Raw genomic sequence first — 16,072 nt, forward strand, 5'->3', positions numbered from 1 at the left:
GTCCTCAGAAAAGGAAATGCTGAGAAATGAACGTTTGGGTTTGAGTCCCGGTGCCGTGTTGTGAAAGATAGTGTGGGTGTGACTTATAACATGATATGATTTTTTAGGTGTTCTAAATGTCTTTGCGGGCACAGTGACGTATGCGATCATATCGTGCGAACATTTAGTGTGGCCCTGGTTGTACACACTGTTAGGTTGAAGTGGTTTGTGTTATCGTGACGGGGGGGGGGGAAGGGCGCAATTTAGATATCAAGGAGAAATGACAAAACCACTGTAAAACGCGTCGAAACGATGTCGAAAATGCACAGCATGCTAAGCACCTTAAGAAGCATTCTATTTTAACCATCCCCTCGCAATTTGTGTTTTTGTAGAGCTTTAGAATCATACTACATCCTAGAACCAACAGTACTGGATGATGCCAGCCTGAAGTTGTTATGTGAAGAAGAAGTTTGACTTGACGTATGACGTTGCAACACCTGGCAGTGCAATCAGGTAGTGCAAAATTGCAATCCGGCTCACGTTAATCTACTGATGTGGTAGTCGTAATTGCTGTTGAAGCTCAGTCAGTCAGTTCCTTGCCTAAGCCAAGAAAAATAAGTTTTTTTCTCATCATAGCGCGTCAATTCAGACCCGCCGCGTTTACCTTTTTCTGCTCATGATGAAATAAAATACACGCAAAAATACGCGACGTTAGTGCATAGCACAGACAGAACAGTAAACAAAATAATTGACACAAACATTCCATTCAGAACTGTACACATATGTCACTGTTACATTACGCTGTCAAAACTTTGCATTGCTGTACTAAAAGTCAGAATTGTTGCTATACAAAAATAATAAAGCAGCACTGCTGTGCATTTATCTCTGCGTGCATTCCTATGTTGTTTTCATGTTTTCCGCGTTCTTGTTGATTGAAGAATAAAAAAAAATTGAGAATAAAAAACAAACTGCGTCACCGCATCATTTTGAAATATGTCCTTGATGAGAACAAACTTCTTATTTTTCTTTTTCTAATGGGGCGATTTGTCTCATAGCATTTCCGTCCCTACTAGCGAGTCTATCAATGCCTATGATGAAACAGTGTATCCCAAATGATTGTTTTCAAACAAAGGAACTACTATCGCGCAGTGAACTGTTACTCGCAATCCAAATTACATTTCTGATTTTACGATGCATGAGCTTTTAGGCTCAGCCCTATATTATCTCAATCCTGACAAGAAATCGCTGATTTGAAACTGACATTCATTCATCCGAAACAACAATCATTTTTTTTTACAAAAAATATATTTTCTTTCATCAACTGGGTGTGTAATTAGAGGGACTCTGCCGTAATAAACAGTCAGGTTACCACGTTTATAAATTTTAAATTAATTTCTTTGACCCTCTTTGTTTTCTGTTTTATGCAAATGTAAAATCAGCACGCTTGAGCGAGTTGTGGCAGTGATTTAAATCTTCCTAGAGAGCCATTGCTTCTTATACCGGTAGTCTAGAAATTAGCTGAGTGATTGGTATCATTATCATGCACATCAAGTATGGGAACTGATATCATAAGGTCTGGGCGATCGATCATGGAAACTAACGGATGCAAAATATAATTCCTTTATTTGGATGCTACGCACCATAACCCTGACCATCGCCTCCTTCTTTGCGTCTTTGAACGAAACTCCTTATCGGGTAACCGATGCTATGATTCCGTTGTGTTATCCTTATAGTTTGATAAAGGAAAACAAATTAAGACTGACTCTTTTCCCTTTCGCATGTTTTGAATTATTATTATCAAGTGTCCACCAACCATAACCATCCTTGTCGTCGGACCTACACAGCAACACGAATTGCACGATAGGCAAGCGCACCATTTTATGCTAGAACGATATCTTTAACAACATTTGACATATCACATCTTGTTCTCCAAAGAAAATTATATCAACTAACACAAGTGCATGAAACTTTCCTTTTTAGGATGGTTTTGTTTTTGACGTCGACATATGTGTCTACCCGTCTGAGTATCTATCCGTCAACCGTTAGATATTGTCGTATTCCGTGCTTGTCAAAAATGAGCTCTTTTTTATGCATTCAAAGTAAACTTGTCCGCCATGGGGTGACATCAGTAACTCACCCTATCATCTACCACCATGTTTTATTCGGTGAATGTAATAATTAACTTAATATCATACTTAAGAGACGTCACCCACAACACCAATCCAATTCAATAAAATTGCTTGCGAATTGAAGATTACGCTGCCATACAAGAATCGCATTTGCCCAAGTTTGCTAGATTCTACATAGGTTCCTGGCTTTGTGTGAGAAGCAACGTTTCTATACGGTTAAAATTTGAATTTCACCATGTCGTCATGAACTGTCATGTTACATGTTCATTACAGTAAGCGTTCTCTTATATTATAATAATTGAATAGCACGGGTTTTTTTTTATTTTCAATGATCAAAGCTTTGCTGTTGCTAGCGTGTCTCTCGAGCCTTCCATAGGAACGGGCTGTCGCAAGTTTGTTTCCAGAAAATGAAGGATGGCCTTCCATGCCCTCTCCTGTGCTTTGGCATGATGTACGACCTCGCCTCCCCATATGAGCATCGGATACAACGCTGGAATAGAAGATATAAATTAAGAAAGTTGGTGTAAAATCGAGATACCGTGTTAAACTCCTGTTGATGTCGTGATCGTGTGTAAACGATGCATTTATATCACGTAGATTTCGTCTATTGCGTTGACCAGATCTCTTTGAACATTGAAAAGAGGTTCCGTCTTGTTAGCAGAAGAATTATTAGTAAGGGTATTTTCATTTGCAAAGAATTGGGGCAAACGGGTATCATAAAATTAGTCTGTGATGTAATTGTACAGTCTAGGTGATAGCTGGAGGCGGAACACTGGGCCTGCTGCATATTGGTGTATAACTACGAAAAGTTTGTCGTTGAAACTGATCTATATTTAAAGAAAATAAACATCTTACTTTTGTTTTGAGGGGTATTTTCAATACCGTGCGCTTTGTCCATGGACACAGATATTGGCGAGGAATAGTGATGTGGTGTAAAAGGGGGTTCCAATAGATGACCGGCTTTGGGAAAGCGTAGCACTCGGCACAGATGACCCTTACCGGCTCGTTCCATGTGAGTTTTGATCTGGAGATAATAGCAAAGAGGGTGAACCACATTATTGCGATAGTTACGTGAACAGTAGGATCTAACCTGCAACGCTCAATTTACACACAAACAGAGACTGTGAATAGACGTGCTCGTTACAGTAGCTCAGATCAGCTCATCATATATTCAGCTATCACTAACTTAGGCGTACCCGGGTTCAAAATACTTTCTTGGACGGATGTTATATTTCTGTACAGAATGAAAAAGAGAGTTGCAAGCAAGTCTTCAGGGTTCACGCCGAGTGATGATCTAACAATAGGTGTTCACCGTAGGAAATGTGAAAATTCTTTGCGTTGAGCATTTTCAATTTCCCACTGTAATTAGTATTCAGTGTGTTTCCATATGTTTCGCTACTAGTTTCTTTCGATAAAGCTGCTCTGTTAGTACCGAAAATTAACAAGCATTCGAACATTAGTATCATATATACAACATTTTACATTAACATGATCAAATGAAGGCAAAGTTGCATCGATGCTTTTTTCTAAACAATTAAATTTCCTGTAAATTTCCAATGTACTTTAACACATTTAGAGCTGTACTGACGTGCAATGATTTTTTCTTTATGCATGCTCTTTTGTCCGTTATCAGCAGTCAATTTGGCAAAAAAAGAAAACAAATTTTAAAAACCCTGCATGATAAGGTTATGAAAAACGGGTTGACACTTTTTCCTGAATATACACATGCCTCACTCTAACACATAGTCAAATACTCCCATGTAAACTCACATACAGACTTTGGTCGATTCCATTACCAGCGTTTGTGTACCAAAACACAGATACACACACAAAAACCGGAGCCAAAATGCTACACTTTCGAGAGTCTCACAATGTGATGCGCTGAAGACTATTTCCATTCCACCTAACAAGTCCTTCAAACTGTCAACAATGACGCACCTTTGTGGCATGTTCATCTGAGTGGTAAACCTGGTCATCACTTCCAACGACGATCAGGAGTGGGCATTCTAACTTATGGACCTACGAGAGAATAAAGGCCAAAGTATTTTATTTATCACGTCCATCTCAAAGCCATAGCAGTTGCATGTTTAGGCGCGTGTTATTTTTTCATAGGACATCAAGCAATTTAATTTTCACTTCGATCTGATTGTTCAGTATTTAGTAGCACACCCAACACTGTGTCAATGCTGATATTGTCATCTCTAAGTGAAATTAAGCAACGTCAACATGAGATATTTCTATCCGGTATCAATACCATCATTTTTTCTGAAGGTAAAATCCAGTCAAAATGTATGTATGCTTTTGTAATACCATGGCCTTTAAAGGGCCAGAAATGCTAACTTTTGATGATTTTTCAGTATTTTTATTTCGCCTATCAATTGCAACTTCTTATTCTACTCAAAAAGTGCCGAAACACCCGCTATTTAACTTGTCAACCTAGCATTAGGGACCCCTTAGTTCAGACCTTTTTTTCCGTCTTAGGAGTCCCTTCACCATGAACTTGCTCATTCCGACCCTCCACTTCAGCTGGTACAGTTCCGCTCTCCGCACCCAGGTCAGTTTCACCCCATTGTACCTTTGTTTCAACCACCATTCTTGTTTCAAAAGGCTTATTGATCTTTAATTTTTAGTCATAGCGCTTTTCACTGTTTTTTTATCACTACTGATTTTTAATTTCGTTCCTTACAACTGTAGTTGTGCTTTTTCACTCACTGTAATTCCAGTTTTCACAAGTATTGTAATTCTCATTTTATTTCGTTTTTACTCTCAGTTTACTTTTTATCAGCCCGATTTTTACTTCTGTTTGTGCTCATTTTTATTTGTCAGCTTTTGCCCTGAAGAAGGCAACTTGTGTGTTGCCGAAACGTCGGTATTTTTAAATAAAGATCATTAGAAGACAAGGAGTACTGGTTGAACTGCCTTCTTTATTAATTTATCTATGCCATGATCCTGGTGTGTTCCCGCACTCTACGTGTTGCTTCTATGGTTGTAGTTGGACTGACTCTTTTTAGAACACTCCAGCATTTATATTAGTAAAATAGATTGTTATTGTTTACATGAATTCTTGTCCGGACCGGAAGTCACTTTTCAACAGTAACAATGCAGTTCAAACATGTATGGGCTGAGTTGACAAGCTGAACACTGTGTATATCAACATCCTTTGGGGAGTAGGGCAAAAATATGGTTCACATTCCAAACAGAAATGGTTAAAAAAATTATCAAAACTTAACATTACTGGCCCTTTAAGGTAGAATGAACCTCGAGGACAGATATTCAGACTAAAGCTTTTACAACTCTTTTCTGGGCCGCCACTTTTTGGGGCTAATTTTATATCTCTTGGCGTAAGACAAATTTTCACAGTCTTAGTTTTTCGAAAAATCAAAAGTTTCATTTTGACAGAGATGGCGAACATTTTGAATTTCAAATATCCGGAAATGTCGGATAATTTACTCCTGTGCAACCATACATTGCACGTTGACCCCTGAACTTTATTCTTGATTTGGTAAGAGAATTGAAAGTTCCATTATGTTTGATTAGTTCACTTTCGAGGCGCATACTACATTCGAATGACGTACTTCCTGGCCTTAATCGTAGGTGAATACAGAAGGGTGTGAATTACAATATGTATCTGCATTCAACTCAGACACTTGATAACAGTTACCTGCATATTATATCATGCAAACGTAAAAATTCTATTCTTACTTTTACTACTCCATCATTCTTTATATCTTCGTCAGTAATTGTGAAAACATGTGCAAGCGTGGAGTTCCAAGTCTTCTCTTTTGCTTCACCAAATAGATCCCTACATAAAATCATCCCTCATTATAAGAAATTGAAGTACGTCTGACCATGTAAGACTGTCAATGCCTGCAATATGTAGCATATCTAAGGTCTACAAGTCATCGTTAATGACACAGTCCCCACTTGTTAATTGGTAATTTGATTGCAGGTCCTCGGAGAGCGAGGATAGAGTCCTGTTCATTAACTGGGTCTGTGATTATTAAAAATACTGTGATACAGATGAGGCTTAATGGCCGATAATGAGCTCCATGGTGTTGAAAACTTAAAACCAATCTGGGCTGCCACCCTAATTACAAAAATGATTCAAGTAATAATTAATCGACAGGATGTTGTAATATTTGATGACAACCATACATTCCAACAACATATTGGTGCCACTTGCAGTGCTATTCACTTCCTCCTTCGCAAAATTGGTCGTATCAGAAAGTACTCGTCCAGAGATTCCTGTGCCAGCCTCGTCCACGCCGTTATATCTTCAAAGCTTGACTACTGCAATGCTCTACTATATGGCTTGCCCGATACACAATTACAGCGGTTACAACGTGCCCAAAACACAGCAGCTAGAATTGTTACAAAGACCAGGAAATCCGACCACATTACCCCCATACTTAATGCAACTTCATTGGCTTCCAGTACATCATCGCATTGTATAAAACTTTTGCTGATTACTTACAAAGCCCCAAATGGACAAGCTCCACAATATCTCAGGAATTTATTACCTTGTGCCTCATCATGTGTTCTTCGTTCATCTGATAAATGCCTTCTGCACACACCTAGATGGAATCTGACTACCTATGATCGCCGCTCCTTCTCTGTAGCAGCTCCTGTCCTTTGGAACTCTTTGCCCCATGACATAAAAACCTCTCCTAATGTCAACATCTTCAAAAGACGCTTAAAAACTTACATCTTCCAGAGAGCATTTTCATTGTAACTCTAAGCGCCACTGAGCATTGTTTAACTTTGGATATTAGGCGCTATACAAATTTTCTAGATAAATAGATAGATAGATAAATAGATAGATGTTGTAAATCATTGTTCATTCAATTATAACACTGACAGATTATCACCTGTATCACATTTCAAACTATTTGATGCAGTGCTTCTGGGCATTAACCCTAAAACAAAACATCATTATGGATGCAAATTAGCAATTAATTTAAATGACACTGCGAAGTGTCACTGAATCGTATAACAGTACTGTGAGATCAACATCTATACTATGTTTCATCAAATTTGTTGTAGTATTTCTGGACATATCACTCACATCGGGTAAGTTTATTAATCACGCAAATCTGTTGCAGTATTTTTAGACATCACCCTAATTACAAAATTCATCAAATATGCAAATTGACAATTAATTGATACAATACTGACATATGTCAATGTGTGATATTAAAACTCTGTGTGAAAAACTCCTGTTCAAAGTTAAATCAAATTTGGCACAGTCGTACCAGAAACAGCCCTCCCAAATTATGCAAATTAGCACAAATTATGCATGCCACACCAATATAAATGTACCTGCATATGTATGCCATAATGTAGTATCTTTGTACTCAGTTTAAAAGAATTGGCACAGGCATATCCGAGATATCTGCATTCATGAGCCCCTATGCATTGACACAGGATTATTCTTTACTATCTCTTAATTGGCCATCCTTGAGCCCCTGTGGATGAATCCTTAAGACCCTGTGGACGGATATCAAATACATGCAACAAAACGGCCGTCACACAGCCATTTTTGTTCACACCATTACAAAAGTCGGCGTGCATTTATATGACATAGGGATTAATATATCTACCAACTTTCAATGCAATCGCTTCCGGCATCGCTGAGAAATTGAAGTGAACGGACACAAAGTCGTCAAATATAGGAAAACAAATGGCCGCTGCGCGGCTATTTTAACAAAAATAAATGTGCATATGTATAATATATGAAGTAATCCTTGTACCAAGTTTGAATCGAATCGCTCCCACCATCACTGAGAAATTTGTGTCAACGTACTCACCGACATCAAATGCCGGAAACAAAATGGCCGTCAAGCGGCCATATTGGTTTGGATCACAAAACAAAGCGACGTGCATATGTATGACATAGATAATAATCCTTGTACCAAGTTTGAATTAAATTGCTCCAGGCATTTTTGAGATATCTGCATGAACGAACGGATGGACGGACGCACCAAACCAAAACACCCAAACCAGACCACCAAACCTATAAGTCCCCCGGACCGTGTCCGGGGGACTAAAAATACATTGGATGAATTGTGTTCCAGTTTTATTTTTCATTTTCTGAATTTCTTTTACTCATTAATACCCGATGATACTTACGGAGCATGGAGCGCAAATCTGATAACCATGTCAATGTACTTGAGGTACGAAGTGTTGATGCAAACGACACATTTAATCTGCAAAAAGAACAAAAGATTATAGAAGATACTGCCTGCTTGAGTTATTATGCATCAAATTTTAGTACTTTCACCAGATATCAGCTATGGCGAACCATATATATATATATATATATATATATATATATATATATATATATAATATATATATATATATATATATATATATATATAATATTAACAGATATGATTTAAATAATTTTAACGCCACCTACAAATATACCAATAGCTACAAATAGAATGGTACGTCCCAAATATATTTATGAGAGTGTTTAGCAAAGAATAATTTCACTCTGTCTGAAGATTGCAGGAGCCATGAAACTTACGGTGGTTTGCTTTGAAGCATTGGCATTAGACGAACTAGACATATTGTCTAAATCGAGGTGATGCCGACACTGTCGGGTACAATTAACAGATAAGCGGTAACGTGAGTCGATCATAACAAAAATCAACTCTTCAAAAGTTGAAATTGTCTTGCAGGAGGTTAGACGCAGTCTAAACAACACCACAACATATGCGCAAGCACTGTTCAAGTCTTATCACTTGCTTTCAGGTGTAGTTGTTTTGACTACATTTGACCTGCTGTAAGACAATGTTTCAACGTTGGCAGAGTTGATTTCACTGTGATCGACTTGAATTACCGCTCAGCTGATAATTACACCTGATAGTGTTGGCAACACTTCAATTTAGACAATATGTCTACTTCGCGTAATGCCAATGCTTATAAGCAAACCACTGTAAGTAACAGATATTATTACTTTGCACTTGAAATAATTTGCTTTATATATATATATATATATATATATATTAGACATCGGTTGATGGGATGCCTTGTGTAGTTAGCACGTTATGTGTATCCTCCGTTAGGCCTGCTGCCTCACACCATTCGCGGAAACTTTGTGCTTTGTCTGACATTGTTGCTATTCGTTAGCGGGAACAATAGCTTTGTGGACAAACGTTATCCACATGTGAACGCTCTGAGGGCGAAGCCAATACTGATTAACTATTAAGTGGCCTCGTCCGGAGACCGTCCCACTCACAGCCTCGAACCCGGCCCATTTAAACTACAATAAAACAAGTATTATTGTTCACTATATATATATATATATCAGAATAATATGCAGTATATTTGGTGGCAGAAATAATAAACGACGGGAGTCCTGCCATATGGTGTATGGTACTTTCTGTACACAAAAGTATATTTCACTACATATGATATATAGCATCTTTTTACATAAAGATCTAAATAAAGTCGTATCTTACGTTAACTTTCTGTAGATTTCCTTGCACTTGAATAACATTTTGGTATTTACTGTTTGAATAGGGTTAATTTATATTCAAATGTAGCCCAATTCTCGCCCGGGTCTGGAAGCGCACCAAAAAGAACCCCACTACTCTCTAATTTGGTAAATATTTGATCAAATCTATTATTTATATTACCGTGACCTATTTACCAGACTTTGTTCAATATTATGTATCTGATTACTATGTTCAAACTGTAACCCGTCATGTTTTGAGATAAATTTTGTTTGATCAGATTTTGTTTGATCATACTTCTATCAAATTCAAACACAATCGTTATAAAAATATTACCAACTCTCTAAAAGCAGCGAACGTAACAAACAAAACATCACCCGCAACACCGACTCAAAAATAATCAGGTCAAAATCTTTGCCTTCTCTCATGCCTAATACGAAACGATGCGCACGGCTCTTTATGCTTCTTTAGGAGGAAGACTAATGCTTGCCATTAATGCACAAATGTGGATACACAGTCTTAAATGGACAGTAGCTGTAATTTTTTATGTCTTTTTCATTATTTTTTGTTTTTACAGTTGTTGTACTCCCAAAGAGTATTGAGATGCACAATATTCAGCTTGTCAACTCAGCCCGTACGTGTGTTTTTTAATTGTTGACAAGTAAATTTTGGTAACTATCACAGTTTCTTATGTACCTATGAATTTCGAATGTGTTTCAAAGTTACCAATTCTATCGAACGACAAAAATGATAACGCATACATATTGCCAAATCTTGATTGGTGTCACCACACTTAGAACCCTGGATGTACCTGTCTCGTTGTTTCAGTAGCAACCTCCAAGGCCCGCATGGCACCACCTGATATGCCGTACATCGCAATGCAGTCTCTATTCACCTTTGGATGACGGGAGAGATAGTCAATGGCTTCCTGTCGAAAACGTACAAAAACGGAAGAAGGTATCATAAAATTGCAAACCGGCAGGTTCTGAGAATCATATGCAACAAAACACAACAGGCATATGAATTTGAAGTCCGAAATTTGAGTCACATTCAAATAATCATGTATACCAAAATGCTAACTAGTGATTGAAACACTTTACTCCTCCTTTCCACATTTTCCCACACAAAACAACACGGTCAGACGGTTACCAAACATTGTTACTAAACACTGAAGTGGCATCCTTGTCTTCCAGTCTCCGACAGAAAGTCGCATATTATTAGACAAATTCGTTGTTCTTGTTCTGACAATCATGATAAATTCCTTTGCATGCAGACAAATTATGCAAATTATACATTGTCATTAAAATAAGCCTAAATGAACACGATAAATTGCAACCTTTTATACAGCTAAGACACGCCCACAAACACTAGCCGGGAAATATAAACACCATATGCTAGTGAAATCTATGTGTTGTTCCCAAGGCGAAACAAGCTGACGATGGTCAAGTTAAAACCATATTTTCTTTGATAGAGTGTGGTATAGGTAGATGGCTATTTATATCATATTTATGAAAGGAAATTAAAATGGGAAACAGAAAAAGACTGATAAAAACTAAGGGGAGTCTGCAGCGTTTCAGGAAACCAAACTTCAACGAATAGTGTAAGCAATCCTACCTCAAAATAATCCAAGTCTGCCCCATCGTAACCAATATCTTCAAAATGGACATGCAACAAAGAGAGAGTGACATATCTGTGTGATGCTAGCAAAGCAGCCCTATAGTCGTAGGTGCCACCGCCTCCGTACAGATCAATGATGGCTGGATAGGGTCCTGGCCCTGGAAGATAGAAATAACACGGTCCGGTTTATCAGTACGTTTGATGTTTCACACACAGCCATCACGCGGGTACTTCTCAATATTTATACCAGCTTGAAATCGTTCTTTGCTAGGTACCTAATGAAAAAACTGAACCTGAACAAACTACGGGGCTAGCCAACCAACCATCATGATTCAAAAAATTATCACGACAGTCGTTTTATTCAAGATAAGTATACAGTTCTAAGATAGGTTTCTGTGACTTGCGAACTTACCAAGTCTCCTTATCCCATTCCCAACTGCTGATCCCTGCGATATCCCCACTACAAGAGCTCCTCACTCCTTTCTCCCCTCAACATGCTGAATTAAGGGAGGGTGTCGTCGGAACTCACAAAGGTTGTCAGGGACCCAACGACCGATGTAAACACTGTATCTCGGGTACGTTAGCGATTGATGAAAGCTAAAACATGTTTAGTAACAATGAATATCGTAAAATTCATATGTTGCAGCAATGTTGTCGTGGTGGAATGCTATCTTGATATCTTGCATATAATACATTGTTTGTAAACAAGAAAGTCGCACATGCGTTGTTCCGACGACTGCCCCCCTTTAACTCAACATACTCTATACACTATCAGATTTCTACTCGTACATACTCCTCTCATAAGTTGTCGCTGAACCGATCCAAACAGCCCGAATAATTATGAAAATTTGTTTTGTATGGTTGCAGATGACACATTCGACTCCCCGAATGAAAAGTCTCCTACCCACTGATTCACTAAAATTCTCCATAGTGACTGTTATCTGGCAACAACCTATATTCATTTACCAACTGTTGGATACAAATGTATACTGCTAGCGTTATAAATCACCGTTAGCAGAGCCGACGCTTTAATAATACGTTATACGCTAAAAGTTCTTTACCATTCGGCGTAAACAGCTTTCCCCTTATACGTCCAGTTTTCACTTCTTCCCAGCTGGTACTAGTTCCTAGATACCATCTCTCCATTGTTGTCATAGCGAGTGGATCCAAATCTTTCGGTGGGCCCTGGAGAAATTCTGGGTATCCCTTGATATGAAACACCAAGGGTTTGTCTATGTCTCGCCATCGAAGACGTTCATTGTCACGGTTAGCTTGTAGACTCCAAAATAAACCCATAGGTTCTACTCCATGGTATGTGCCTCCGAGTGATTCGTGTGTCATAACTATGATGAAAGGGGAAATTATAGCGAAGAAATGAGTTAGATTAGTCAAGTTCAAACAACATTTCGTTTACATTACAATATACCTCTTTGAATATGACAATTAAAGCAGTGAATGATAATTAAAGGACTGACAAAGGAATTATTTTCGCTTAAATTTTTTACCAATCCATAAAGAACTTAAGTTCTCAAAGTACCTGAAAAGGCAATAGTATTACTGAAAGAAATTCTCGCTGTCTAAAATAGCTTTTGCCGGGAGAGGGGGGGGGGGGGGGCCAAATTCATGATATTTAATTCTTTATGGGTAAAAAGTCGACTTCTCATCACAGCAAGAGTTTGAGATACTGATCTCATAAATATTTTTAAACAAAATAATCACTGCCAAAGCGAACAGTTCGATTTGTTCGTGTAACTAGCTAAACTCATTCATCTTTTCATCTTTTTAGGCATTTCTGGCATTGACTTGCTGTATGATCTAAACTTTACTTTTGCTTCAGTAATCTTGTGTGTTTTATCTGTAGAAATACGCTACTAATTGAAGATACGGTCGACCGCCTAAGACTTTCATGATTCACGTGAGTGGCAAAATATAATCAAAGATATCTGTAAAGTTCAAAAAAGCAAACTGAAGTGATGTGAAAACTTTGTTCTTTTTACTCACCATGAACAAATCCTCTCTCGTCTGCTCTGTAATGAGCATAGGAAGTCCATGTGATATTTCTTTCATCTGTAATTGTTCCAAGCAATGTAATTGGCTGATTTGGTATCAGGTGACTCACGGTGATTGACACCTGTTCGTCCATCATAGCCCTGCAGGGATTAACTGTTATAATTGGGCTGGCCATGTTGTCTCACTTCAGATTTTTTTCAAGGTTGCCGTGATCTGTGACTCTCCCACGGACTTCAGAATAAAGAAAAGAACAGAAATACACATAAGTACGCCATCATGCCCTCACATTGCAAAATTCTAGCCAGTATCAAACAATATCAAAGCAATTTTCACATCTTTGATGTGGGTCAGATCAAGTTACACCCCGTTTGTTTTATTCGGTTTCCGTTGTTGCATCAAAGCGAAGTACGTTTAAAAGGTGAACTATACAATTAAAAAATATTAGTGCCATCAATGTAAGATTAGTTTCAATATTTGTCAAATTCAAAGCACCAACTTCTGCAAAGCTGCATATGAATTGCGCTAGATGTTTGCCACAGGGACCGTCACAAGCTGCATAGTCACAAAAATGTGATTTTTCAAATGTTCAAATTTCCATGTCTTTTTTAACATGCAGCTAACCATCGCGCATGTGCACTGATGTGATAATACACGTCACAAACAGTATTTTGTCTCCGATCGGTTTTTTTTTTCACAGAGAAGAGCAATTTATGTTGATGCCCCTTTTTATCACGAGGGGTCATTTTTGGGCAGAAAAGAATGTTTTGTGAATGTGCTTTTTAAGGTGCCCGGATATGGTCAGGTACATACGTTGTGTCTGTTACCTTCAAGTGACCTATCGTAAATAACTATATTTTCATTTATCATTATCTCCAAAAATTAAATATATCTCTGATATAAACACTGTTAACAACTGGAGTCATTACCGTAACACTTGTTGCTGGTACAGAATAGTGGCCTGGAAAAGATACGGCTCTCCTCAGTTGAACAGAAGTATATCGACGAAATCAATTCAAATCAGCGTCTTTGTGTTGACTAAAAGTTCTAGTGAAATAACCGGTGAACTTTTTCAGCCAATCAAAAGCTGCGAAACACGCGATCTCTTAGGATATGTGCGATTTTCATGTTTTTGCAATGTTAAGGGCACACTGTGGTTTGAAATACATAATTCGCAGAGATACAGTCGAGAGTTGGAAAGAAATAATCAAATATGTAATTGTCAGAGTGAAGGTCCGAGCTGAAAGATTATTTTATCAAACACTGTCAAACTCTACTTGATTCCTTATCTGCCCTTATTAGTTTCTACCAGAACAATAAGCATGACTTTCTCCTACAACATTGGTGCTTTGATGGATATACCATTAGATCTTGGTGGGGAGAAATCTTGAACGACTTGGAAAGAGTGCATGTCAGTGTTTATTTTTGGACTGATTCCTCTTTGAACACCCCTTTCAAATATAATAATATTATCCAGCAAATGATGCACTCAGCAAGAAGAGTCAACAGGTAGGTTTGCTCAAGATGTTTCACTGCCTCTACTACGTAAATATCACAGTCCCTCCACACATTGCATTTTGCGAGTCTATGCCATGATGATACTATTTCCTGTACTTATCTGGTCAAATAACAATGATTGGAACGCCCTCATATTTACCGGTAGTTATCGTTATGTCTTGTGGTCAGCTGGACGGCAACCCAGCTGATGTTATGTAATAAACCTAGTACCTGCATATATTTGTTTTGCAGCTCGATCGTGTCACCTCTGGAATAAATCCAATGATCCAACCAACCTGCAAGGGCAATCAGACATGTCTGGAAGGCTAAATCAGCGTTTCCGGAAGTTGTTGGCCTGGATGATGAACTTTGGAATTGGACTATGATCAACCTATAGTACGTCAGTTTGCCATGCGCCAAGGACTCGCGTGTATTTTCGATGCAAGCATTCAGGGGTACACCGATGAGTTTTAGTACGCTTACATCAAGGAGCTAGAAATGGACCCCGTTTCTAGCTACATGTTTACGTGTAAAAAAAACCAAGTTACTTTAACTTGATAATCTCACCTGTTCAGTATGCTAGTTTCTTCCATTTGGTGCAATGAACTGGCACCGGGCAGTGTCTTATTTCTCTCGGTCGTATATCCGTCTTTGAATAGAGATCTAGTCCTTGTGTGGTTGGACTTGCCAAAAGTCAGTGCCTCATATCCCAGCACACAACTACCCCTAGGATAGTTGTGTGATCACGCAATAATGTGGTGATATTCGAACCCCGCACTGACGAGCCAATGACTCTTGCAAACCTCCGAGGAAGATGCAAAATGAAGCTTATAAACGATGTGCGATCATAGGGCAAGTCTTCATACGGCCTTAGGACTTTGCACCTGCACTACGTATCTTCAGCGCCACCAGCGACACAAGACAATGCAGAGTTGAGGTCAGCCGATAGACCGAAATCTGCCGAATTCGACAAACGATAATTTTAACGTTTTTGAAATAACCTGATTGGTTAGGATCTAAGTAGGCCAGAAACTTATGAGTTTTGATATTGGCGATGTTTTTGTCCATGTGTATGGTACTTTTAAAAAAGTGTTTTAACATTTCACATTCAGGGTGAGTTGTCAAAATGACAGAAAATAAGTTTTTAAACCGAATGAATACAACTTTTCTAAATTCAATCAACCATCCTTGAAAAGAAATATAATTCAAACTTACCAGGGTCAAAGACACCGTAATCAAATGAGTCTTGTAACTTCCATCTGGTCGCTGACTTTGACCACCTTGCTCGAGAAGAAACTCTTACGAAAGTCTTAGATTCTTCCACTCATGGCGGTTTTTAAACCATTGCAATTTTAATCTATATATATCAGTATAGTTGTC

The 16,072-nt window shown here is 38.3% G+C and overlaps 1 protein-coding gene across 1 annotated transcript; it reads right to left on the bottom strand.

Moving 5' to 3' along the window:
* Positions 1–2,122: 2,122 nt before the first annotated feature.
* Positions 2,123–15,332, bottom strand: LOC139145430 (bile acid-CoA:amino acid N-acyltransferase-like). Its single transcript, XM_070716607.1, has 10 exons — positions 15,260–15,332; positions 13,190–13,429; positions 12,250–12,531; positions 11,186–11,346; positions 10,383–10,499; positions 8,238–8,314; positions 5,811–5,910; positions 4,047–4,127; positions 2,964–3,132; positions 2,123–2,598 (listed from the first exon to the last, which is right to left on the bottom strand). The coding sequence occupies exons 2-10, from the start codon at positions 13,371–13,373 to the stop codon at positions 2,441–2,443; spliced, it is 1,329 nt and encodes a 442-aa protein (XP_070572708.1). The 5' UTR covers positions 13,374–13,429; positions 15,260–15,332; the 3' UTR covers positions 2,123–2,440.
* Positions 15,333–16,072: the final 740 nt, after the last annotated feature.

Source organism: Ptychodera flava, chromosome 12 (assembly GCF_041260155.1).
Source record: "Ptychodera flava strain L36383 chromosome 12, AS_Pfla_20210202, whole genome shotgun sequence".
Taxonomy (NCBI): Eukaryota; Metazoa; Hemichordata; class Enteropneusta; family Ptychoderidae; genus Ptychodera; species Ptychodera flava.

Excerpts from the sequence above, each read along its gene's own strand:
- LOC139145430 (XM_070716607.1), bottom strand. The coding sequence starts at position 13,373 with ATGGCCAGCCCAATTATAACAGTTAATCCCTGCAGGGCTATGATGGAC. Across the intron at positions 4,128-5,810 it reads AGAATGATGGAGTAGTAAAA|GTCCATAAGTTAGAATGCCC; the intron begins GTAAGAATAGAA and ends ATTCTCTCGTAG. Across the intron at positions 2,599-2,963 it reads AAATACCCCTCAAAACAAAA|CGTTGTATCCGATGCTCATA; the intron begins GTAAGATGTTTA and ends CTTCTATTCCAG.